This window comes from Staurois parvus, unplaced genomic scaffold (genome assembly GCF_062004578.1).
Source record: "Staurois parvus isolate SC_StPar_1 unplaced genomic scaffold, SC_StPar_1.0 ptg000575l, whole genome shotgun sequence".
NCBI lineage: Eukaryota > Metazoa > Chordata > Amphibia > Anura > Ranidae > Staurois > Staurois parvus.
Window position 1 is genome coordinate 3,122,873 of NW_028318371.1, and position 27,015 is coordinate 3,149,887.

At 46.0% G+C, this 27,015-nt stretch overlaps 1 protein-coding gene across 1 annotated transcript; it reads left to right on the plus strand.

Annotated features, from left to right (window-relative positions):
• Positions 1-7,436: 7,436 nt before the first annotated feature.
• Positions 7,437-21,067, plus strand: LOC149450342 (beta-1-syntrophin-like). Its single transcript, XM_089692000.1, has 3 exons — positions 7,437-7,831; positions 14,699-14,906; positions 20,933-21,067. Exons 1-3 carry the CDS (start codon positions 7,437-7,439, stop codon positions 21,065-21,067), a joined length of 738 nt encoding a protein of 245 aa, XP_089548126.1.
• The last annotated feature ends 5,948 nt before the right edge of the window (positions 21,068-27,015 follow it).

Consider the following 27,015-nt stretch of genomic DNA (forward strand, 5'->3'; position numbering starts at 1 on the left):
TTCTTTTCATTCTTCTTCTTTTCATTCTTCTTCTTTTCATTCTTCTCATTCTTCTTTTCATTCTTCTTCTTCTTCTTTTCATTCTTCTTCTTCTTTTCATTCTTCTTTTCATTCTTCTTCTTTTCATTCTTTTTCTTCCTCTTTTCATTCTTCTTTTCATTCTTCTTCTTCTTCTTTTCATTCTTCTTCTTCTTTTCATTCTTCTCATTCTTCTTTTCATTCTTCTTTTCATTCTTCTTCTTCTTCTTTTCATTCTTCTTCTTCTTCTTCTTTTCATTCTTCTTCTTCTTCTTTTCATTCTTCTTTTCATTCTTCTTCTTCTTTTCATTCTTCTTCTTCTTCTTTTCATTCTTCTCATTCTTCTTTTCATTCTTCTCATTCTTCTTCTCATTCTTCTTTTCATTCTTCTTCTCATTCTTCTTCTTCTTTTCATTCTTCTTCTTCTTCTTTTCATTCTTCTTCTTCTTCTTTTCATTCTTCTTTTCATTCTTCTTCTTCTTCTTTTCATTCTTCTCATTCTTCTTCTTCTTCTTTTCATTCTTCTTCTTCTTCTTTTCATTCTTCTTCTTCTTCTTTTCATTCTTCTTTTCATTCTTCTTCTTCTTTTCATTCTTCTTCTTCTTCTTTTCATTCTTCTTTTCATTCTTCTTCTTCTTTTCATTCTTCTCATTCTTCTCATTCTTCTTTTCATTCTTCTCATTCTTCTTTTCATTCTTCTTCTTTTCATTCTTCTTCTTCTTTTCATTCTTCTTCTTTTCATTCTTCTCATTCTTCTTTTCATTCTTCTTCTTCTTCTTTTCATTCTTCTTTTCATTCTTCTTCTTCTTCTTTTCATTCTTCTTCTTCTTCTTTTCATTCTTCTTTTCATTCTTCTTCTTCTTTTCATTCTTCTTCTTCTTCTTTTCATTCTTCTCATTCTTCTTTTCATTCTTCTCATTCTTCTTTTCATTCTTCTCATTCTTCTTCTCATTCTTCTTCTCATTCTTCTGCTTCTTTTCATTCTTCTTTTCATTCTTCTCATTCTTCTTTTCATTCTTCTTTTCATTCTTCTGCTTCTTTTCATTCTTCTTTTCATTCTTCTCATTCTTCTTTTCATTCTTCTTTTCATTCTTCTTCTTCTTCTTTTCATTCTTCTTCTTCTTTTCATTCTTCATCTTCTTCTTCTTTTCATTCTTCTTTTCATTCTTCTTCTTCTTCTTTTCATTCTTCTTCTTTTCATTCTTCTTCTTCTTCTTTTCTTCTTCTTCTTCTTCTTCTGGCAACTCCACCACGCAGCTCATTTTTGTTCCAGTATTACTGTATTTTGCTCCTTCAAAATCCTGAAACTTTCTTTTGGCAGGTGTACAGACTCAGGTACTCAGTGCAGGAATGGTGGGAATCCCTCACAATGGACACAGCAGGTGTACATACAGACCCAGGAATTCAACACAGGGACAGTGGGAACCCCTAATAATGGGTAAAGCGGGTGGGCAGACCCGGAATCTCAGCACATGGATGGTAGGAACCCCTCATAATGGGCACAGCAGGTGTGCATACCCAGAACCTCAGCACAGGGATGGTGGGAACCCCTAGTAATGGGCGCAGCAGGTGTGCAGACCTGGGACCTCAGCACAGGGATGGTAGAAACCCCTCATAATGGGAACAGCAGGTGTACAGACCCAGGAATTTAGCACAGGGATGGTGGGAACTCCTCCTAATGGGCAGAGCAGGTGTACAGACCCAGGACCTCAGCACAGGAATGGTGGGAACTTCTCATAATGGGCGCAGCAGGTGTGCAGACCTGGAACCTCAGCACAGGGATGGTGGGAACCCCTCATAATGGGCACAGCAGGTGTTAGGATGTTTAACTCTCCAGCATCCATTAGAGACTGATATAGTAATATAGTTCATTCTTCTTTTCATTCTTCTTCTTCTTTTCATTCTTCTTCTTCTTTTCATTCTTCTTCTTTTCATTCTTCTTCTTCTTTTCATTCTTCTTCTTCTTTTCATTCTTCTTCTTCTTCTTTTCATTCTTCTCATTCTTCTTTTCATTCTTCTCATTCTTCTTTTCATTCTTCTTCTCATTCTTCTTTTCATTCTTCTTCTTCTTTTCATTCTTCTTTTCATTCTTCTTCTTCTTCTTTTCATTCTTCTTCTTCTTTTCATTCTTCTTTTCATTCTTCTCATTCTTCTTTTCATTCTTCTTCTTCTTTTCATTCTTCTTCTTCTTCTTTTCATTCTTCTTCTTCTTTTCATTCTTCTTCTTCTTTTCATTCTTCTTCTTCTTCTTTTCATTCTTCTTCTTCTTCTTCTTCTTTTCATTCTTCTTCTTCTTCTTCTTCGTCGTGCCCCGTGACTGCCCAAATGAGTGAAGTGTGCGGTGATTCTAAGATCGACGGCACTCATCTGCATGTCATACTGACTGACAGTATTATTTCTCTTCCCCAGCAGACTCCAAGGGCATTAAATTAAAGGTACAGTGTTCTGCACTAATATAAAGGCTCTCTGAAGCCTAGAAACCCTTTTAATTAGTTAAATTCGCAGCGAATAAATTCGCATCGAATCGAATTTCTCCCGCAAATTCGGCGAATCAGCCGAATCGAATTTTTGAATAATTCGCTCATCTCTAATAATAATAATAATGTCATCAGAACAGGATGCAAGAAGGTCACCAGTGGGATCCCACTTTATTGCGTTCACTTCATTTGTGTGTCCCTGGAATGTGTTTATTGGCCTGTCTTGTCCCAATTTGCAGACATGAATGCACATATCTGTACTGCATGATGCAAATGTGTTGTTACTTTGCCAGTCCACATCTAACGCTGGTGCCGTGTGAAAAGGAAACTGTTGTTTTGCCTCCCCTGTGTGTGCGTCCCAGATTATGGTCGTCTTGTCTACGCCTGCACTTTAAATAATATTTCCTTTCTTGTCCCATTTCAAGGCAAATATAGGTCCTTTGTGTTGCCCCAAGGTGCTTGCAAGGTTTCCATCTTCTGTCCAGATTCTGGCAAAGCCATCATAGGATCCAGTGTCTAGAAGTGTTCCTTCACTATTCCAATCTAAGGATCCTTGTTACTAGGACCATCTTGCCCCCCCCCCCTCATATACAGTGTCTAAGGACCAGCTGTGTTGAAGCACTGGTGCTGTTTTCACTGAGATTCCATATCCGTGCCGTCCAATCACCTGACCCTGATGCCAATAGATCACTAACTGGGTTCCAGGCACAAACCAACACTTCTGATTCCTGACCACGTAATACTACTGCTTTGCTAGATGGGATTTCTACATCTCCATCAACTTCCATCCTATCAGTGTGGTTATTTGCCAGTCCCTGTCCTCCATTCTCCTCCCCGTTTGCTGCATTTTCCCCATTCTTCGCAGATGGCTGCTGGTTGTTTGCCGTTGCAGCGGCTGCCTGTTGCTGCACAAGCTTGTCTCTGTATGCCTGCTGTCTTGTCTGTACCACATCAGGTATAACTGCATCAATCAGGGAGATTCCATCGTCCTCCCGTCACAAAGTGTGCCATCCTCATCAATGCTCACTTCTGCCTCCACATACTGCAATCCTTTGTGAATGATGGAAATGAAAGCAGCAGGTGGCACCAGGGCACCATTGATATCAGACCGGCTGATATGGCTCTCTATACCAAAAGTGAATGCTGAATGGGAGAATCCCGACTCCTGCAAGTATCGCTACACCACAAAGTATCCTCATCACGGCTTATACTCATCTTTATGCCACCTAAACCAGGACTTCCCAGCAAACTGAGAAAAGACACCTTTGCAACCTTTGACTTCAGATGTTATGGCAGTCCTTCCATGTGATGGCTGCATTAGTTTTCTTTCTTCAAGCCAATCACATCTTCTCGTCCGAAAGTCACACTCTAAAAGCCGGTATAGTACTGGAGCAAACAACAAGGGAATCTTGGCGCCGTGATGGAGGAACCGCGTGTGCACCCGGATTCACCTTCCTTGGTTACACGTCCATCACTCCCGGGGCAGCGGCAGCCGGTAAGCCGCTTATGTGGAGGAAGATCGGTAAGAGACGAGGGGGGGAGACAGGAAAGTGCGACCCCCCCTCAGAGTTCCACAACAATAGAAAGTGTTTAGTGTTTAACCCCTCGCCTGCAGAGCACTTCTACCCCCTTCTTTACCAGGACAATTTTCAGCTTTCAGCGCTGCCGCAATTTGATTGACAATTGCGCGGTCATGCAACATTGTACCCACATGAAATTTTTAGCATTAATAGTCTATTTCTGACAGTTCTGGGACATTCACTCCATACAGCTGTTTCAACCGCTGTATGGAGGGAATGTCATAGAACTGTCAGAAATAGACTATTAATGACAGTTCTGGGACTGTCCTTCCATACAGCGGTTGAAACATTGTATGTATTTGTTTCCATAAATGGATCCATTTATGGAAACAAATACATACAATGTTTCAACCGCTGTATGGAAGGACAGTCCCAGAACTGTCATTAATAGTCTATTTCTGACAGTTCCATGACATTCCCTCCATACAGCGGTTGAAACAGCTGTATGGAGTGATTGTCCCAGAACTGTCATAAATAGTCTATTTCTGACAGTTCTGGGACATTCACTCCATACAGCTGTTTCAACCGCTGTATGGAGGGAATGTCATGGAACTGTCAGAAATAGACTATTAATGACAGTTCTGGGACTGTCCTTCCATACAGCGGTTGAAACATTGTATGTATTTGTTTCCATAAATTTGTTTCCATAAATGGATCCAAATTGTATCTATTAGTTTCCATTTAGGATACAGATGTTTCAACCGCTGTACATGTGAAGAAGCTGTGAGAGAACTGTCAGAAATAGAGGAACTCTGCACATACACTTTTTGCCGGCTTGGAATTATTCTTCTTTTCATCCTACTTCTTCTTCTTCTTCTTCTTCTTCATCCTCATCCTCATCCTCTTCTTCTGAGGATGAGGATGAAGAAAGAAGAAGAAGTAGGATGAAAAGAAGAATAATTCCAAGCCGGCAAAAAGTGTATGTGCAGAGTTCCTCTATTTCTGACAGTTCTCTCACAGCTTCTTCACATGTACAGTGGTTGAAACATCTGTATCCTAAATGGAAACTAATAGATACAATGTTTCAACCGCTAAACATGTGTTCCTTCTGTCAGAGAACTGTCAGAAATAGCGGAGCTCACTGCAGGGACACTTTTGCCGGCTGATCTGGAAATGTTCGATTCGCGCACCCGAAGTAGGCAAAATTTCGGTTTCGACGCGAATCGAATATTTCCTGAAATTCGACTCGAATTCCGGTTCGCCTGGTTTGATTCGCTCATCTCTAGTGGTATTTATCGCCGCTGGGTGCTTTACTTTTTGCGCTATAAACAAAAAAACTGCAAAAATTAAAAAAAAAAAAAAAGTTTCTTTGTTTCTATTATAAAATTTTTCTCCTTCACTGATGTGCATTGATGAGGCAGCACTGATGGGCACTAATAGGCGGCACTGATAGGCAGCACTAAAGGGCACTGATAGGCAGTACTAATGAGGTGGCACGGATAGGTGGCACTGATAGGCAGCACTAATGAGGTGTCACGGATAGGCGGCACTGATAGGTGACACTGATGATGGGTACTGATAGATGGCACTGATAGGTGGCACTGACTGGCATCACTGCTGGGCACTGACTGGCACAACCGCTGGGCACTGACTGGCAGCACTGCTGGGCTGCACTGGTGGGGGGGCACAGGTAGGTGGCACTTATGGGCACAGGTGGGTGCACTGCTGGGCACAGGTGGGCAGAACTTGTGGGTGGCACTGCTGGGCACCGATCATCAGGGCACTGATCGTCAGTGCCCTGATGATCGGTGCCGATCCCCGCTCTGACAACTGCCGGTTCTCGGCAGTACTTTCCTCACGATCTGACAGCGTGAGGAAAGTGCAGCCGTGAACCGGCAATTGAATTTCCTGGTGATCAGCGTGTCATTGGACACGGCTGATCACGTGGTAAAAGGCCGCTGTGATTGGCCTTTTACCACATCACGTGATCAGCTGTGTCCGTAGGACACAGCGATCACGGAGATAGCTGGGTGTGCGCCGAGCGTGTTCTGGGAGGACGTCATATGACGCCCACCCAGAACTGGCCGGCCGCAGTGTAGCCGTCATCTGGCTATCTGCGGTCGGCAAGAAGTTAAAGAATTAAAAAAAAGTTAAGTGTTAAAAAATAAATAAAACAAAAAATAGTTTATGTGCTAAGAAATAAAAAAAAATGCTTTAGTGTTAAAAAAATAAAAACATTTATTATTGTTAAAAGATAAAAATAAAAAAATATTTCATCCCCGCCCCCCTTCTCTGTCCCCGCCCCCCTCTTCCTCACTCCTCCTCTGTCTATCCCTAACTCCCCACGTAGCTCTGCAGAGTCATTACCCCCACCGATCAAATTCTCTCTGATATGTTACTACCTCTTACTAATACAGGCAGTCCCCGGGTTACGTACAAGATAGGGACTGTAGGTTTGTTCATAAGTCGAATTTGTTCATAAGTTGAATCAGGCACTTTTATAAGCACTAACTACTAACCAAACGACAGGATATTAGATTACGTTTTTGTAATAAGGTTACAGAAAGCAGTAAAACCTCAAGAGGCTCTAAACTGGTGTTTTGCATAAGAACTGCAGCTTGGACACATGTTTGCCTTAACATATTTAACTTTTATGTGCATGTTTGTATTCACTGGACACCATCAGATATGCTGCATTGTTTTCTTGGCTCTTCCCCTCCCCCTCTATATACAGACATTGATACTCTGCATACTTACCCCTGAATCTTGTTGTCAATATAATGTCTAATGCCTCCTGCTAATGTCTCCATCCCCATGTTATAATGACAAGAACATTGTTTGAACAAGAAAAATAAAAAAATATTTTTGTGTTAATAAAAAAAAGTGTTAAAAAAATAAAAAAAAAAGTGTAGTATTAAAATTATATTTTTTTTAAGTGTTGGGGTAAAAATAAACAATTTTATTGTTAAAAACTAAATAAAAAATGTTTTTGTGTGAAAAAATAGAAAATGTTTTAATGTTATTTTTTTTTAAACTTGTAGTGTTAAAAAAAATTACAAAAAGTTTTAGTGTTAAAAAAAAAAGTAAAAAAGAAAGTTTTAGTGTTAAAAGAAATACAAATAAAAACGTTTTAGGGTAAAAAAAAAAAGTTTAGTGTGGCCTGTGTTGTGTATGGATTGGTGCAGGTCAGGACTACAATCCCCTCCCCCTCCATACGAGGACAGGTGTGTGCTGTGGGTGGGGAGTTGTAGTTCCAGCGCACGCCTGCAGTACCCATGTTCCCACACTAGATGTCTCCCCCGCTCAGCCCCGCTCCGCCGGCTCTCCATCCCCGGCTGTCCTCATTAACCCCTGTGTGTCCGGCGGGCGGGGTGCCGGTGGGGTGTCGGTCCCTCCTCCCCGGTGTGCTCAGTATGGAGGGATGGCGGTAGAAGGCGGGGTGGAGGTGCTGCTCCGGGACGGTTGGTACACAGTTGCGGGGAAGTTGTCGGAGGTCTCCCCGGTGCTGAGCGCGGACCGGTCCGGGGACAACGGGGTGACCAATGGATCATTCCGGGGCCCCTCCGAGCCCCCCCAGCCCGAGGCCATCGCCAACCAGAAGCGGACGGTGCGGGTGGTGGAGCCGGGCGGGCTGGGGATCCATGAAGGGGGGCCGGAAGAACAAGATGCCCGTCCTCATCGCCAACATCTTCCGCGGGCTGGCCGCCGACCTCACCCACTCCCTCTGTCGGGGGCGCCATCCTCTCCGTCACTGGCACCGACCTCCGGGATGCCACACGTGACGAGGGCGGGCAGGGAGGTCACCCTGGAGGGTAAGTACCACCTATGGGATGGGGGGGCATGTATGTGTAGGGGACATGGGGGGGTAAGTACCACCTGTAACATGGGATGGGGGGGCATGTATGTGTAGGGGACATGGGGGGGAGGTACCACCTGTGACATGGGATGGAGGGGCATGTATGTGTAGGGGACATGGGAGGGTAAGTACCACCTGTGACATGTGATGGGGGGGCATGTATGTGTAGGGGACATGGGAGGGAGGTACCACCTGTGACATGGGATGGGGGGGGCATGTATGTGTAGGGGACATGGGAGGGTAAGTACCACCTGTGACATGTGATGGGGGGCATGTATGTGTAGGGGACATGGGGGGTAAGTACCACCTGTGACATGGGATGGGGGGGGCATGTATGTGTAGGGGACATGGGGGGTAAGTACCACCTGTGACATGGGATGGGGGGGCATGTATGTGTAGGGGACATGGGGGGTAAGTACCACCTGTGACATGGGATGGGGGGGCATGTATGTGTAGGGGACATGGGGGGTAAGTACCACCTGTAACATGGGATGGGGGGCATGTATGTGTAGGGGACATGTGGGGCTAAGTACCACCTGTGGCATGGGATGGGGGTGGCATGTATGTGTAGGGGACATGGGGGGGGTAAGTACCACCTGTGGCATGGGATGGGGTGGCATGTATGTGTAGGGGACATGGGGGGGTTAAGTACCACCTGTGGGATGGGATGGGGGGGGCATGTATGTGTAGGGGACATGGGGGGGGGGCAAGTACCACCTGTGACATGGGATGAGGAGCATGTATGTGTAGGGGACATGTGGGGGTAAGTACCACCTGTGACATGGGATGGGGGGCATGTATGTGTAGGGGATATGTGGGGGTAAGTACCACCTGTGACATGGGATGGGGGGGCATGTATGTGTAGGGGACATGTGGGGGTAAGTACCACCTGTGACATGGGATGGGGGGGGCATGTATGTGTAGGGGACATGGGAGGGTAAGTACCACCGGTGAGATGGGATGGGGGGGTCATGTATGTGTAGGGGACATGTGGGGGTAAGTAGCACCTGTGACATGGGATGGGGGGGGCATGTATGTGTAGGGGACATGTGGGGGTAAGTACCACCTGTGACATGGGATGGGGGGGCATGTATGTGTAGGGGACATGGGGGGGTAAGTACCACCTGTGGCATGGGATGGGGGTGGGGCATGTATGTGTAGGGGACATGTGGGGGTAAGTACCACCTGTGGCATGGGATGGGGGGCGTGTATGTGTAGGGGACATGGGGGGGTAAGTACCACCTGTGACATGGGATGGGGGGGCATGTATGTGTAGGGGACATGGGGGGGTAAGTACCACCTGTGACATGGGATGGGGGGGCATGTATGTGTAGGGGACATGGGATAGGGGGTGCCATGTATGTGTAGGGGACATGGGGGGGGTAAGTACCACCTTTGACATGGGATGGGGGGGCATGTATGTGTAGGGGACATGGGGGAGTAAGTACCACCTGTGACATGGGATGGGGGGGCATGTATGTGTAGGGGACATGGGAGGGTAAGTACCACCTGTGACATGTGATGGGGGGGCATGTATGTGTAGGGGACATGGGGGGTAAGTACCACCTGTGACATGGGATGGGGGGCATGTATGTGTAGGGGACATGGGGGGTAAGTACCACCTGTGACATGGGATGGGGGGGCATGTATGTGTAGGGGACATGGGGGGTAAGTACCACCTGTGACATGGGATGTGGGGACATGTATGTGTAGGGGACATGGGGGGTAAGTACCACCTGTGACATGGGATGGGGGGGCATGTATGTGTAGGGGACATGGGGGGTAAGTACCACCTGTAACATGGGATGGGGGCATGTATGTGTAGGGGACATGTGGGGCTAAGTACCACCTGTGGCATGGGATGGGGGTGGCATGTATGTGTAGGGGACATGGGGGGTAAGTACCACCTGTGGCATGGGATGGGGTGGCATGTATGTGTAGGGGACATGGGGGGGTAAGTACCACCTGTGGGATGGGATGGGGGGGGCATGTATGTGTAGGGGACATGGGGGGGGGGCAAGTACCACCTGTGACATGGGATGAGGAGCATGTATGTGTAGGGGACATGTGGGGGTAAGTACCACCTGTGACATGGGATGGGGGGCATGTATGTGTAGGGGACATGTGGGGGTAAGTACCACCTGTGACATGGGATGGGGGGGCATGTATGTGTAGGGGACATGTGGGGGTAAGTACCACCTGTGACATGGGATGGGGGGGGCATGTATGTGTAGGGGACATGGGAGGGTAAGTACCACCGGTGGGATGGGATGGGGTGCATGTATGTGTAGGGGACATGTGGGGGTAAGTACCACCTGTGACATGGGATGGGGGGGGCATGTATGTGTAGGGGACATGTGGGGGTAAGTACCACCTGTGACATGGGATGGGGGGGCATGTATGTGTAGGGGACATGGGGGGGTAAGTACCACCTGTGGCATGGGATGGGGGTGGGGCATGTATGTGTAGGGGACATGTGGGGGTAAGTACCACCTGTGGCATGGGATGGGGGGCGTGTATGTGTAGGGGACATGGGGGGGTAAGTACCACCTGTGACATGGGATGGGGGGGCATGTATGTGTAGGGGACATGGGATAGGGGGTGCCATGTATGTGTAGGGGACATGGGGGGGGTAAGTACCACCTTTGACATGGGATGGGGGGGCATGTATGTGTAGGGGACATGGGGGAGTAAGTACCACCTGTGACATGGGATGGGGGGCATGTATGTGTGGGGGACAGGGGGGGTAAATACCACCTGTGACATGGGATGGAGGGGGCATGTATGTGTAGGGGACATGGTGGGGTAAGTAACACCGATGGGATGGGCGGTGTCATATATGCGTGGAGGACATGGGGGGTAAGTACCACCTGTGGCATGGGATGGGGGGGGCATGTATGCGTAGGGGTCATGGGGGGGTAAGTACCACCGATGGGATGGGCGGTGTCATATATGCGTGGAGGACATGGGGGGTAAGTACCACCTGTGGCATGGGATGGGGGGGTCATGTATGTGTAGGGGACATGGGGGGGGTAAGTACCACCTTTGACATGGGATGGGGGGGCATGTATGTGTAGGGGACATGGGGGGTAAGTACCACCTGTGACATGGGCTGGGGGGAATATATGTGTAGGGGACATGGAAATGGGGGGCATGGGGGTAAGTACCATGTATGATATGGGGGGTGCTATGGTATTGGGGGCTCTGCCATGGCAGAGTCCTATTCTGCTGCCATTGGAGGGGGGAGGGTTGCCATAGCAATGGAAAAGTTTTATGAGGGGGAGTGGCCCCTCAGTCTACTGTGGATACTGTATACCATGGGGGGGGGGGACCTGGCATGGCAGAATCGTTTTGGGGGTCTTGCCATGGCATTGGGGAAGTCTTACCCAGACGGTTCTGCCATGACACGTCTTGTTCTGTATGTGATTGGAGGATGGAAGGACCTACCATGGTAATAGGGGAGTCTTACTGGGAGGGGTCCTGCCCTGGGAAAGTCTACTTTGTTTACAATATTCCATTGGGGGACTCTGGACCTGCCATTGTAATGGGAGTCGTAGTAGGTGGTCCTGCCATGGGAACCATTACAAAGTCATCTTCTGGTACCAATGGGGGGGGGGGGACAAGTCTTATTCTGTATGTCATTGGAGGGTGGAAGGACCAGTCATGGTAATAGGAGAGTCTTACTGGGGGTCCTGCTATGGGAAAGGCTTGTTCTGTATACCTTTGGGGGGGCCGGGTACCTACCATGGCAATTGGAGAGTCTTATGTGGGGTCCTGCCATAGCAAAGTCTATTTTGAATACTGCACACCATGGGGGGGGAGGGGACCTGTCATGGTAAAACGGTCAACACATGTACAAAGGATTGCAGATGAACGTTTGACAATCTACTAGTGTATAGCCAGCTTTACTGCTCTCCAGCCAACCAGGTTGGATGGGTTGACTGCCTTCTTCCTCATCTCAAACAATGGTTCTTCCCACCACGCTGGCTATGATGTGGCTGCAGGATGCCTGGACCACCATTTCCAAATATATATATAAAACAATGCCTTCAGTTATGACTGCGATCTCTTCTACAGGAGGAGGGATGCCCGCCCCCCTCCCCCACCACCAATTCCTTTCCTGGGCTCTCTCATTCCATTGGGGATCCTGGGACCGCTCCAACCGGCAGCACCGACTTCAATACACACAGAGAAAGGAGCTGATGTAGTTCCTCCCTCTCTGTGGGATCACAAAATGGAAGCAACAAGGATTTTGTCACTTTTGGTTCTGGTTCTGTGTTTACTGGGCCGTTGGCGACCAGCTACTGTGCTGACCCATATGTGTCTGATCAGCTGCATTGGAGGCCAGAGGAGAGATCTGGGGTCTGATAGAGCCAGATGTCTCCATAAAGAGGACCTGTCATAGCCCATGCTGTCACAAGGGATGTTGTACATCCCTTGTCATAGCAATAAAGTTGATTTATAAAAAAGAAAAAAGGGACAGTTAAAAAGTTTAAAATAAAATAAATTATTAAAAACACATTTTAAAGTGTCTCCCCCCCCCCCCCCCGTGCTCATGTGCAAATACATACACATACGTGAATCCAGCACACATATGTAAATGGTGATCACACCATACATGTGAGGTATCGCCACGAACGTCAGAACAAGAACAATAATTCCAGCACCAGACCTCCTGCATCACTCTAAACTAGTAACCTGTAGAGGCTTTTAAAGTGTCACCTGTGGAGATTTGTAGGTCCCGTAGTTTGTAGATGTTCCACGAGTGTACTGCACAGTCTATTCCAAATCAAAACAAAAAGAAAAATGTTTCAAATTTGTTATTACTTTACAAAAAGTGAAGAAAAAGGAATATTTGGCTGTTCAAAAAAAAAACATGACCTCTTCAAGTATTTGGATGAGTTCAATCTGATCCATGATCCCTGGTATGCGATAAATAGGCCCAACACCGTAGTATGAGAAACATCCCCATATCATGATGCTTGCACCACCATGCTTCACTGTCTTCACAGTGTACTGTGGCTTGAATTCAGTGTTTGGGGGTCGTCTGACAAACTGTCTGCAGATCCAAAAAGAACAATCTTACTTTCATCAGTCCACAAAATGTTGCCCCATTTCTCTTTAGGCCAGTCAATGTGTTCTTTGGTAAATTGTAACCTCTTCAGCACATGTCGTTTTTCCAACAGTGGGACTTTGCGGGGGCTTCTTGCAGATAGCTTGGCTTCACATAGGCGTCTTCTAATTGTAACAGTCCTCACAGGGAACGTCACACCTTCTTTCATCACCCCGGAGCTGATCATTGGCTGTCTTTGCCATTTTGGCTATTCTTCTATCCATTCAAATGGCAGTTTTCTGTTTACTTTCACGTTTTGGTTTCCATTTTACAGCATTTGAGATCATTTTAGCTGAGCAGCCTATCAGTTTCTGCACTTCTTTATATATTTTCTCCTCTCCAATGAACTTTTTAATCAAAGTACGCTGTTTTTCTACACTTTGTCTGGAATGAGCCGTTCCTCAGATTTGTAGAGATATATTATATATAGAGGTATATTCCTTTCAGCAACACTGGCTATATCCATATGAACGTCCAACCTCCAGGAGCCACAATATACCGGGCAGAAAACAAACCTTCCTCACAAATTCACTATTCAGTGTCTCTCCAAAGAAAAGCCAAAGGGATCTGCAATAATGTTCTGCCATAAAAAATGTTCTTTATTAAAACCCGACCGGTACTTACATAATAGGAAGAAACAAGAGCGACAATCATACAAAACGCACTCATATCTACATCTCATTGGTTGGTTTGTATTCCCACAGATGGGGGGCCCAGTTTTTATTTCTGGGGCCTGTTTGTTGCCACCTTAGGCAGACTGTAATGGTTATTATATGGGATTTATTTTGTTATTATATACAGTACATGTTGTTCCTTAAAGCAGTTAGGGTGGATCCTGTCATCTCTAGGTGCATGGAGTACACTCACAGTCCTAGAAAGCTGGACTCTAAATACAGATATGAGAAATGTTTTGCCTGTCAAAAGATTTTTATATCTGTTCATCCATTTCTGGGATTTACACAGCTCTGCCAGACAGCACAGCCAAGCAGACAAGACTACTTACAGTTAGGAAATACAGTGGTGTCCTCTGTTCACCCCCAACCGTCTGATTGGATGGTGAAACAACAGCAGCAGACTGATTAGGTCATCTCTTTGCTCTCTTCTCCTATCAGTATGTTCTATGTTGGTACATGTACATGCAGCACACCTGATTGGCTCTCGGTTCTGCCCCTTCTTCTTCCAGTACTGCTGCATAGTAAGAGGCTGATACCAAATCAATTTCAGGCACTTCCACTAGTGGCATTAAAAACACACATTTCCAGATGTATTAACCCCTTCCTGTCGGATGTATGTATATATGTGGCAGCACAGAGATTGGCCGTATTCTGTGCCTCCACGTATACACATACCTGTTTTGTGTTGGCAGCATGCCCCCAGCACTTTGACAGTACCGTCACTGACAATTGGAAGCTGGTAGGATGGGCTTCCAATTATCTAATCATCCAATCACAGTGATCACATGGTGCGGAAGCTGAGCAAGCAGGTAACGATGCTCCGGTGTTGCGATCTCTTAAAAGGCTGGGAAGAAGGGGTTAATGAATACAGAGTTGCATTCATTTGTGTCTGTTATATCTGTCTGGAGATTAGTCCAAAGATGTACAGTTTTTATTCAACTGTGTGTGGCAAAATATCCTAAAAATCCAGAGCTATGAACAGGGGATTCTAAGAAGATCCTGGGATTTCCCGCTGTAAACGCATGTGTTCTGTATTGCAGATATCTAGAACTGCATTCACCTGATGCCAAGCATACTGCGGTGCTGCGAGCAAAAGATCCTGCGGCGGCCCAGACCTGGTTCAACGCAATTCACGGGGCGGTGACGGAACTACTTCCCAAGGTGATGGCCGAAGTCCAAACTCAGCTGGGAAAAAACAGAATCTCTGGAAGTCATGAAATTCGGCACATGGGCTGGCTAGCAGAAAAGGTCAGTTTGTTGTGTCTTTGGCTTTATATTGTTTATCTCACGAGCTAAATGACCACAAAAATGTCTCATCTGAAGTCCCTTTAACCCTTTTCCGCCTACTCCGGTGTCCTTGTACAAAGTTCTGAGTGCCTGGGGGGCGGGAAGATTTTCGATCATGTGACTACTGTGTTTGGCTGTCACAGTGGTCACATGATCAGGAGTCGTTCCACTGGCTATGGATTATTAGTGAGGGCCGAGAGCTGTCTGTGACAGCCCAGTGTCTGTGCTGGGAGCTTGCAGTGAGCTTGTTCTCAGCACAGAAACATTGGCTGCCCAACAACGCACATGTGTGGGTGTTAAAGCCTGCCCTTGTGGCTGCAAATATGTGTTATTTGGGTGACAACAGGTTAAAGTGGAACTTAACCCCCCCAGGTTTAATTTTACTCTAAACCCCCTCCTACCTTGTGTGCTGGGGTGAACTTAAATAACATACCCAGCCATCAACTGCAGCATTGCCCTGCAGTAATCTGCTGACAGCGGAACCCACAGGGCCTTGTGCCGCCATCATTGGAGCCAGCTTTCTCTTCCAGGTCCTAGCAAGCAGCTCCCGATGACACTCCACTGCGCATGCACAGCGTATTGTACATAGCCCCAAAGCCACCTGGGATACATGGTTTTGGTATCCTAGGGGGCTTCAGGTGGGGTGGGGAGGATGTCATTCTTACCTAAGCGAGGAAGGCAGAAGCATGGGGTGTGTTCTCCTAAAGAAAGAAAGAAAGAAGTACAGGAGTTGGACAAAAATATGGAAACACTACATGATTTGCAGGTGTGAAAGTGACGACATGGTTTGCGTTGAAAGCGGAAGTGACGTAACATTCTTTTGCTTCCGCTGTGTGATGAGACACCTAGCTAACAGGTGGAAAGCCTCACGTCCGTCATTTACTGCGTGCGCAGCTAGTAATAGGGAGTTGTGTCAGAGCTTACTGAGCTTCAAAGAGGGCAAATTGTTGGTGCCACTTAGCTGGAGCCTCTGTTACTGAAGTTGCCAATTTATTTGCCGTGTCACGAGGTACAATATCAAAGGTTATGGCGGCATATACAGTTTCTGGGAAAACAATGTCTGGGCAGCCATATCTTGGTATTCTGCAGGACCCATTGTCACCTTGAAAGATAGAGTCACTGCCAGTGACTATGTACACATTTTGGCCGACTATGTGCACCCCATGGTGCAGACATTGTTTCCCGAAGACCGCGCCATTTACCAAGCTGACAATGCTCTGAATTCACACAGCTGGCGTTGTCAAATCACGGTTTGTCGAGGATGCAGACAAAGTCTCACACCTTCCCTGGGCGCCACAGTCGCCGGACCTCCATATCATAGAGCCATTATGGTCAACGAGACTTGGGCTCGTTTTCGCCTCCGGCATCTCTGCGAGAACTGGAACGATTTGTGTTGAAGAGTAGTATCAGATTCCATTATCCACCTCCCAAGACTTATATTTGTCAATTCCCAGGAGAATTCTGACCATCTTGGATGCTAAAGGCAGTCCAACACTATAGGAGCTAATGATTTTGTTCTTTTACCTAGTGTTTCCATAATTTTGTCCAACCCCTGTAACTGGGACTGAAGGTTCGTGTTAAAATCTTAGTAGTTTGACGTCATCGTGTTCTTGCTGTATCTGTTTAATGTGCTTATTGTCTGCTTGTTATTTGGGTCCACTTTAAACTATGATCAGTTACTTAGGCGGAGACCTTTCTCTGCCACCTACTGGAATTTGTCATTTCTGTGCAATGTATGCGATTAAAGAGGGGACTCCGTATGCAGCTTTCATTGAATGTTGCCACTTAACAGCAAGCACTGAACACATCAAATATGCCCCAGTCTCCTGGGAAGTGTAATTAGTCGGTTTGTTTGAATTTGGGGTTTTACTGTTACACTTAGGAATCGGGGGAGGCTGAGGATAGGGCAGCTATGCTGTGTCTGAGGTCACTGTTAGTGACGCCCACTAATTGGGCATTCGTCGGGGAGGAGCAGAGAAGCTGGAAATTAGGGAACCAAAAAGAGATTTACTTCACATTTCAATACTGTTTCATTGGAGAAGTGAATACAGGCATTTAGACATGCAAGGATGGATCTGTATTTATGTTTTTAATTCCTTCAGGAGTTAATTTTTTAAGGCCCAACACTGGAAACCCTTTTTAGTCAGTTATTGTGTACCGAGAATACTATCTCTACAGTCACTGACCTTACATTTTCCAAAATACAATATTTTCCCCTAAAGCGGACCTTTAACGTCTTAAGGGGCCATGCACGGTGCTTACAAGAAGGTGTCCGTTCCGATATTGGGAGCACGTGTAAAGGTAAAGGTACTCTGGGCTCTGATTTGGGTCACGCCGTGTACATCGTTCTCTGGGGAGGTACAGTAGTAAGTGTAGATGGTGAGACGACTTGTTCAGCTGAGCCAATGCAGATTTAATGAGCATCACACTTGTTAGCGTTGGCGGTTGGATTGGCTGGATGTCCGTAAAGACAGATGCATCCAGTGAATGCTTCCTGTTAATATGGAGGATGGACAGTCTAGGTGTTGATAGACATCGTTTATGTATTTACTTTGTAGTTATTATTTGCTTTTTATGAACACGTCATTTCCAAAAGTTTTGCCCATTTATAACAGTCCCTGAGCGATTTCTCTGTTTTTTTGTTATGTTTCCACAGAAGTTGAAGCGTATCTAAACCCGAGAACAAAATCTTTTCCAGTTTAGCAATCTTTAGATTTGGTGGCTGCCATTGTTTTATGTTTATTAGGATTATCTAGTTTTTATGTTAAGCTGGTAATCATGTTCACTTCCTTTCCTAGGGTGACAACACTCAATGTACTATATCTATTGTAATGTTTGGGGGTTGTTTAGCTCAGGGTAGCGCTCACCAGCATGTAGAATCCACACCAGAAATTGTTGTTTTAGAGTTTCTTGGCCCACTTTTATTAAAGAAAAAAAAAGTCCATACAATGTATGTTTGCCACATCAACAGAAGACAACCAATCCAGCCTCCTGGCTTGCACTTGCAACAAATTAGTTCTTCAGCCTCCTGGCTTATGTACAGCAGTTCTGCTCAGGCCTTCCACTATAGACCCTCGTCAGTCCCCCATAGACCACTTCTTCACCAACACTGTCCACACAGCTGGCAGCCCCTTGCTGCCCTGATCCTCAGGCTCTGGACTCTGTCCTTTCCAATGCACATATGCACTCCTCTGGATTCTCCCTTGCACATACCTGGATTCCTCGGGAGGATAGAGCCCAGAACCCTGGTCCTGTCTCTACAAAAAGCCCAGAACCCACCTGCATAATCCGTGTTCTGGCTATTCCTAAAATCTAGTCCCAGGATTGCAGATTTCTTCCCGCCAAGATCACTTTGAAATTTCCAGGCTCCAGGTCCCAAAATGGACCTTTATGAAACAATGAAGAAACTGAAAAGCCAGTTTCCTCGGCATTACACAAACTCCCTGGAGCCCCTTAACCTGCCTTGTTGAGGATCCTGGGTAGCATAATATCCTTTTACCAACATGACAGATCACCGCACTGTCACACTATGGAGAGCAGCATTGTCACCCTAGGACAAGAAGTGTGTCAGGGCTACAGAACAAACACGTGTCGGCTTGTGAGCTGCTATGTGAGTAATAAATCTTACCAAGTGCTGATTGTGAATCGCCTGCACCTAACACATGCTCATACTAGTGTGTAAAAAAACAAAAAACCACAATGTGCCGCGCTTCACTTCAACAATAATATGTATCCAATCACTAATATTTCTAATGCATATCCAAATATATAAATGAATATAAATATATGTAATTGTGCATCCAGTTACTATTAGTTATATATCAAAATAAATGGAAAAGTGAATGAACCAATGATGATTGTCAACAACCGTGTCCATATGATTGTTATAAGCAGTCAAAAGAAAAATCCATATATGAGTTCCTTCAAACGTGCAAACTTTGCTTTACCGTATAATATCCCGTGCTTCTTAAAAAGTATTTGGTGCGAATAACTTGCATAAACGTGCTCCCCCCCCCGGTTGTGCTCTCACCTCCAATATATGAACAAACCGTTAAGTAAGGTCATATAGCGCTTGTGTCCCTTTAAATGGACCAAAGTGTGGATGGGACGATATCCTGCTGTTTGGGGTCCTTCTCCACTCAGACGATAAACTCCCCTTCCACGGTGGTTATTATAGAGGAATACATCAAATCATAGTGTATTACCCTTTAAAAATCATTTTTATTAATAAAGGTAATGCACTCACATTTACTCTGTTAAAACTGCTTTCTGCACAAAATGTGTCCTCCAGAACTTTTTCCCAGGTGAAAATCCTAAAAATTGCAAGCTGGTGTCAGTATGGTACCATCGATCATCCTGAGGGGCTTTGACGTCATGACGCTGGATGGAGCACGTTTATGCAAGTTATTCGCACCAAATACTTTTTAAGAAGCACGGGATATTATACGGTAAAGCAAAGTTTGCACGTTTGAAGGAACTCATATTTGGATTTTTCTTTTGACTGCTTATAACAATCATAGGACAGAGAGATGTTTCATAAGCTTGTTTTCATCACCTCGATGGAAGCTATATAGGTCGTTCTCTGATCGAAGGAGTTTTACACACAGGTTGGACTGATTTTAAGAAAGTTGTAGATCTTTGCATTTGTACACCAGAACATGCAAACCTATTACTTGATGTAAACACAGCCGGTAATCATCTGTGCATATCAGATGGCATGAAAACTGTATCCTGGACCCATAAAAAGCAGATTTGCCCAGGATTGCCAAACAGATTCCAGCAGCTTCCTTAGGTGTTAAGCACTGGGACATTTTCCTCAGGGCGACATTACTGGGAGGTAGAGATTCTAAAAGAATGAGTGGGGGGGTAGGGATGTGCTATTCCAGCATGGACAGATTAGGACCTTTTTTGTGGATTGCATTTAATAACAAGTACCGTATTTTTCGCCGTATAAGACGCACCTGACCATAAGACGCACCTAGGTTTTAGAGGCAGAAAACAGGAAAAAAAAAATTCTGAACTAATGGACTGCAGACACAGTACAGGAGATGACCAGAGACTGCGGACAGCACAGGGATGACCAGAGACTGCGGACAGCACAGGGATGACCAGAGACTGCGGACAGCACAGGGATGACCAGAGACTGCGGACAGCACAGGGATGACCAGAGACTGCGGACAGCACAGGGATGACCAGAGACTGCGGACAGCACAGGGATGACCAGAGACTGCGGACAGCACAGGGATGACCAGAGACTGCGGACAGCACAGGGATGACCAGAGACTGCGGACAGCACAGGGATGACCAGAGACTGCGGACAGCACAGGGATGACCAGAGACTGCAGACAGCACAGGGATGACCAGACACTGCGGACAGCACAGGGATGACCAGAGACTGCGGACAGTACAGATGACTGCTGACCTTTGGTTAGGTGGGGAGCGGGTACCTGAATTTGACAGGTACCCGCTCTTACTTCCGCAGAGTTTTTGTTTGATCTTACCTGTTCCTCGATCCAGCCGTGCGCTGTCTTCCCGGCTTCTGTAATGGCGCTCGGCATGACAGCCGGGTGCCCAGTGCGCATGAGCGAGAAGCACTTGCGCTTTGTGATTGGTCCGGCGGCTTCTGGGATCTGTCATGTGTCCCAGGTACCGCCTTACCATTCACAAAAAGCACCGCTTCTTGCGCATGCGCACTTGGCACCCGGCTGTCATGCCCACACTACAGAAGCCGGGAAGAGAGCGCGCCGCTGGATAGAGGAACAGGTAAGGTCCTGCTGCAGAGCTGAGCGGCCGGCCTGGTATTCTGACACGGCCGCGGTGGAAATACCGGACCGGCCGCTCCATATTCGCCCCATAAGACGCACTGACATTTCCCCCTCAGTTTTGAGGAAGAAAAAGTGCGTCTTATACGGCGAAAAATACGGTACTTGTGTTTGATGAGGTTTTACAGCAATTATGACTTCTCTCATGACCTTTGTCTGCAACAGCTATCAGGAATTTCCATGAGGAGGTTCAGGGTGTATCTGGATTATGAGGCTGGTGAGATCTCTTTTTATGAGCTATGTGACCCCATCAGACACCGCTTCACTTTCACTGAGACCTCCACACTGTACTGTATGTAGAGAAACGTTGTGTACAGATGCAAGACCAACCCCCACAAAGAGGACCTGTCAGCTCTTGTACTGTCCTAGCTGAGTGTATTCATCCTGCCGGATTCCTGTTTTATAGGAAATGATTGCTATATTTTTATATTTTTATGTTCTTCAGTCAGGGTCACACCTTGCTTACATGTTAAAGTCATCATTGTCATTCCTCAGCTTGGCAGTGTTAGACTACACTGGGATTTGTTTGTAAGGCCTCCTACACATGACCATTTGGGTGCATAAAACAGATTCCAGCAGCAAGAGTCATCGGATTCTTGTGATTGGAGTGACAGGTGCATGCGAAGAGAGGAGGCCGCTCAGCCTATGTAAACTATTGACAGGCTGACAGTGGCCACCACAGTTCACATGTAGCCGCACACCAAGCAGGTACCTGTGGTTAGGGGCTGTGTCCAGGCTGAGACATCTGTTCCTGACCTCAGGTAACCCCGTGGTGTGCGGCTACTCAGTCACTATTTGTGTGTACCTGTCATTCCGATGGCGGGAGTCTACTGATTCTTGCTGCGGAAATCCAATGTATGCAGCTAAATGGCTGTGTGAAGGAGCCCTTAGTGTTCTTTCCTATAGTTAAATCATGTGTATACGTGTGTGTATGTATAAAGTCATTTATAACTCTGCCCCAAATTACATCAACAATCTTGTCTCTAAATATCACCCAAACCGCCCCCTCCGCCCCTCGCAAGACCTCCTGCTCTCTAGCTCCCTTGTCTCCTCCTCCCATGCTCGTCTCCAGGACTTTTCCAGAGCTTCCCCTATCCTCTGGAACTCTCTACCCCAATCTATCAGACTATCGCCTACTCTGCTCACTTTTAGGCGATCTCTGAAAACCTATCTCTTCAAGGAAGCCTATCCTGCCCTCAGCTAATAATGGAGTCTTCTACTTTTCCAACCAGTCCATCCCCCACAGTTACTACCTTTTGTACCACTAGCCCCTCCCTCCTAGATTGTAAGCTCCAAGGAGCAGGGCCCTCCTAACCCTCTTGTATTGTTGCTGTATTGTCTCCCGTTATATTGTAAAGTGCTGAGCAAACTGTTGGCGCTATATAAATCCTGTATAATAATAACAATCATATGGACACTGTTGTTGACAATCATCATTGGTTCATTCACTTTTTCATTTATTTTGATATATAACTAATAGTAACTGGATGCACAATTACATATATTTATATTCATTTATATATTTGGATATGCATTAGAAATATTAGTGATTGGATACACATATTATTTTTGAAGTGAAGCGCGGCACATTGTGGGTTTTTAGGACTACAGTACACCTCCCCCTTTCTCCATCTATACAAGGCTAGGTTAACACCCTCTCTATGCTCTTTCTCTAAAAAGTTATTCCCTATATCGTATGGATGGATGTATATTAGAAGTCATAGGAATGACCGTTTCTGGCATTCCCGCCCCTTTCTCAAGCTCAATGCACATTTGAAATTGTGAAAGGGCAGGGATTCCCAAAACTCAAGAAGCGGCTGATTAGGCGGTCGCCTAATGCCTCACCCTCACAGGGGCTTTGCGGCGCCTAATTTGCCTACGGCTAGGTTCACACATGTCTGGTGTGAATTTCCTGGTCATTTTCACTGCCAATTTCCAATGCAGCTATTCAGCGGTTCAGCTGCGGTTTTCAAATATGGTTCAGATGCAGATTTATGGCGCTGCTGGCCACTGGCGTCTTTAACAATACCTGGTCCACTTCAGGTCCAGACACTTGCACCCCCTTCCAGTCTCGGACAATTTTCAGCTTTCAGCACTATCACACTTTGAGTGACAATTACTCAGTCATGCAACACTATACCCATATTACATTTTTATCTTTTTATTGTGACAGATAGAACTTTCTTTTGGTGGTATTTGATCACCACGGGGTTTTTTATTTTTTGCTATATAAACGAAAAAATACTGAAAAGTTTGAAAAAAAACAAAACATTTTTTGCTTAGTTTTTGTTATATAGTTTTGCAAATAGATCATTTTTGTTCATAAATTTAGGCTAAATGTATTCTGCTACATTTTTGGTATAAAAATAACCCAAAACAGTTTATATTATTTAGTCTGTGTGAAAGCTATAGAGTCTATAAACTATGGGATATATATTTGAAATATATGGCATATGGCAGTGATCAGGGGGCTATTATGGGGTATGTCGGTGATCAGGACATTAGCATGAGGTATGGCTATGATCAGGATGGTGGTATGACAGTAGGCAAGACGCTGTTATGTGGTACGGGGGTGATTAAGATGCTGGTATGGGGTGTGGCTGTGATCAGGATGCTGGTATGGGGTTTGGCTGTGATCAGGATGCTGGTATGGGGTGTGGTTGTGATCAGGACTCTGGTATGGGGTGTGGCTGTGATCAGGATGCTGGTATGGGGTGTGGCTGTGATCAGGATGCTGGTATTGGGTGTGGCTGTGATCAGGGCTCTGGTATGGGGTGTGGCTGTGATCGGGATGCTGGTATGGGGTGTGGCTGTGATCGGGATGCTGGTATGGGGTGTGGCTGTGATCGGGATGCTTGTATAGGGTGTGGCTGTGATCGGGATGCTGGTATGGGGTGTGGCTGTGATCAGGATGCTGGTATGGGGTATGGCTGTGATCAGGATGCTGGTATGGGGTGTGGCTGTGATCAGGACGCTGGTATGGGGTGTGGCAGTGATCAGGACTCTGGTATGGGGTGTGGCTGTGATCAGGACGCTGGTATGGGGTGTGGCTGTGATCAGGACGCTGGTATGGGGTATGGCTGTGATCAGGATGCTGGTATAGGGTGTGGCTGTGATCAGGATGCTGGTATGGGGTGTGGCTGTGATCAGGATGCTGGTATAGGGTGTGGCTGTGATCAGGATGCTGGTATGGGGTGTGGCTGTGATCAGGATGCTGGTATGGGGTGTGGCTGTGATCAGGATACTGGTATCGGGTGTGGCTGTGATCAGGATGCTGGTATGGGGTGTGGCTGTGATCAGGACGCTGGTATGGGGTGTGGCGGTGATCAGGATGCTGGTATGGGGTGTGGCTGTGATCAGGACGCTGGTATGGGGTGTGGCTGTGATCAGGATGCTGGTACGGGGTGTGGCTGTGATCAGGACATTGGTATGGTGTATGGGGGGTGTTTTGTTTGCACTGGGACAGGTGACAAGGCCTCCTGAATGATGTATTATTGATACTGTGAGGCAGTGATCAGGGACACAGGGGAACTAAAGTGGGGCACTGGGGAGGCTGGCAGTGCAGTGTGTGAGGGTACAAGCAGCCTGACATTCAGTGTAATCTCACACACTGCAGGATCGTTCACACTGAGAGCAGAGAGAAGCGATTGGTCACAGCAGTCACATGTGATACACCATGTGATCGCCCTAACACAGCGGTAATGTGATCCACTGTGTCCGGGTGACACACCAATCACCGGGTTTCGTGGTGAGCGCTCTGTGAGCCGCACACGAGCCATCGATGCAGCCTAACGTACAGGAACATTAGCCCGCATCGGCGCTGCTTCCCGTCTGCCGTCTATGTAGAATGGTCAGACGGGAAGAGGGTAAGGAGGGGGCCAGGTAGATGGCTGCTTGTCCTGGTTTGGTATGGATTTTGAGGGTAACCCCATGCCAAAAAAAAACCCTTATCCGAGCATGTGGCTCGGCTTGCCAGTAAAGGGGGGAGACCCCCAGATCCTGCCAACCCAACCCCCCCCCCCCCCCATCCATGTGAATGACTATGGGGTACATTGGGCATTTTTTAGCTATTTGCCACTTCGCTTTATCTGGCAATAGCACGGTCATGCAACGCTGCACACAAATGATATTTTTCTTTTTTCCCCACAAAAATAGAGCTTTCTTTTGGTGATATATGAACACCACGAGGTATTTATTATATAAATGAACATTTTGAAACAAAAAAAACTATATTTTTTACTTTTTGTTATAAAAAATATCCAATAAAAATTAAAAAAAAAGAAATGTCTTTATAAATTTAGGCCAACATATATTCTGTTACGTTTTAGGTAAAAAAAAAAAAAATGCAAATCAGTAAATGTGTATTAATTGGTTTGTGTGAAAGTTGCAGCGTCTACAAACAATGGGATAAATAATAAATACTGGAAGTTTTCTTTATCTTTTACATTTATTTATGTTTATACTATTAATGGCGATGATGAGTGGGGCTGTGATAGTGCGCCGAGCAATCTGACACTTTGTCACAACTGACACTGACATCTCCAGTGACACTGATACAGTGATCAGTGTTAATACTATACACTGTCACTGTATAAATGACACTGACTGGGAAGGGGTAACATCTAGGGGCAATCAAAGGGTTAGCGGTGTGTACTGTGTGTAGTATGGGCTGCTTTTACTAATCCATTTGGCTGTTTTTACTCTCTGCTTTGCAGGGAGAAAAAAATAGACACATCGCTGCTGTTTGTACAGAGGTCTGTGTTGCTTGTCAACACAGAGCTCTGCTAAGTCATTCGCTCAGACGTTCAGCAGGTCCCAGCCATAAATCATTTGGCTGAACCTGCTGATTGGCTTGGGCTGTAGCGAATGGCAGCACAGATGGGGGTAACGGGCACACAAGCCCCCTACCTAGAAATGAAAGATCACATACATGTACGTGACCTGGTGCAGAAGAGACCCCAGGCTGCTGTATATTTGCATGGGCCTGTCGGCAGCTGGTTGATTCATGGAACAGAGTTCTACTACCTAATAGTCTCTTATATGTTGTGGTGAGATGTCTGGAATCGGGATCCCAGATCTTCACATCCAGTGCAGCCATGACTAGAGGGTCCAACTCTTCTAGATGTGGGATTCATTTTATTGGATGGTCCATGCAGCAGAATTAGTGGGAACAGATGATACTATGAGAGACAGAAGAGGCCAGAGGGTGACTAAGCCCCGTAGACTCCACTGGGAACTAAAATCTCACTTTTGGGTGGACTGACCCTTTAACTGTACAGGATATGGTGGTGGTACACAAATGAAAGGAGTGCGGGACACACGGAATGATAGAAATGCCATCACCACAGACTTGGAATTACACTGTATCTGAGCACCACAAAGAGAAAATGATCATTTATTCATTTGTAATCATCAAAGAAAACTCCCCCATCCATCCATGTTTCCATGCTTTATTTTACTGAGAAATCACTTTGAAAAACTCTTGTCTAGCATTTCTGGCTGTGGCCACCTTGAGTAAGGGCAATGACTGATGTAGCATTTACTCCCTGGAATCCATCTGCCCTTAGCTCAGGCATGATGGTATGCTTTGCTGATAAAGCCCCTGTTCCACTCCTGAATACTTCTGGGATGTATGACTTTATTTGCCTAGGCTAGAAACCAGGAAGTAACTGAGGAATTGTTAATAAAAAAGAATATGTTTAAAACAAGTAAATGTGATCTACGTTCCTAAATACACTGCTCAAAAAAATTAAAGGAACGCTTTTTAATCAGAGTATAGTGTCAAGTCAGTTAAACTTCTGGGATATTTATCTGGTCAGGTAAGTAGCAGAGGGGGTTGTAAATCAGTTTCAGCTGCTTTGGTATTAATGAAATGAACAACAGTTGCATTAGATGGGCAACAATGAGACAACCCCCAACACAGGAATGGTTTTACAGGTGGAGGCCACTGACATTTTTTTCCCTACTCATCTTTTCTGACTGTTTTTCACTAGTTTTGTATCATATGACGCCCTCCCAGAACTGGACAACCGCGCTCTATCCGTTATTCAGCTATAGCGCGCTTGGCAGGTGGTTAAAAAGATATCCCAGCATCCTCTGAGATCTCATGTTTCAGTTCATCTGATGCTGCCACGTTGCACCTCAGACTGTCCAGGAGCTCAGTGGTGACCTGGTCCAGATCTGGGAGGAAATCCTCCAGGACACCATCCGTCGTCTAATTAGAAGCATGCCCTGACGTTGTCAGACAT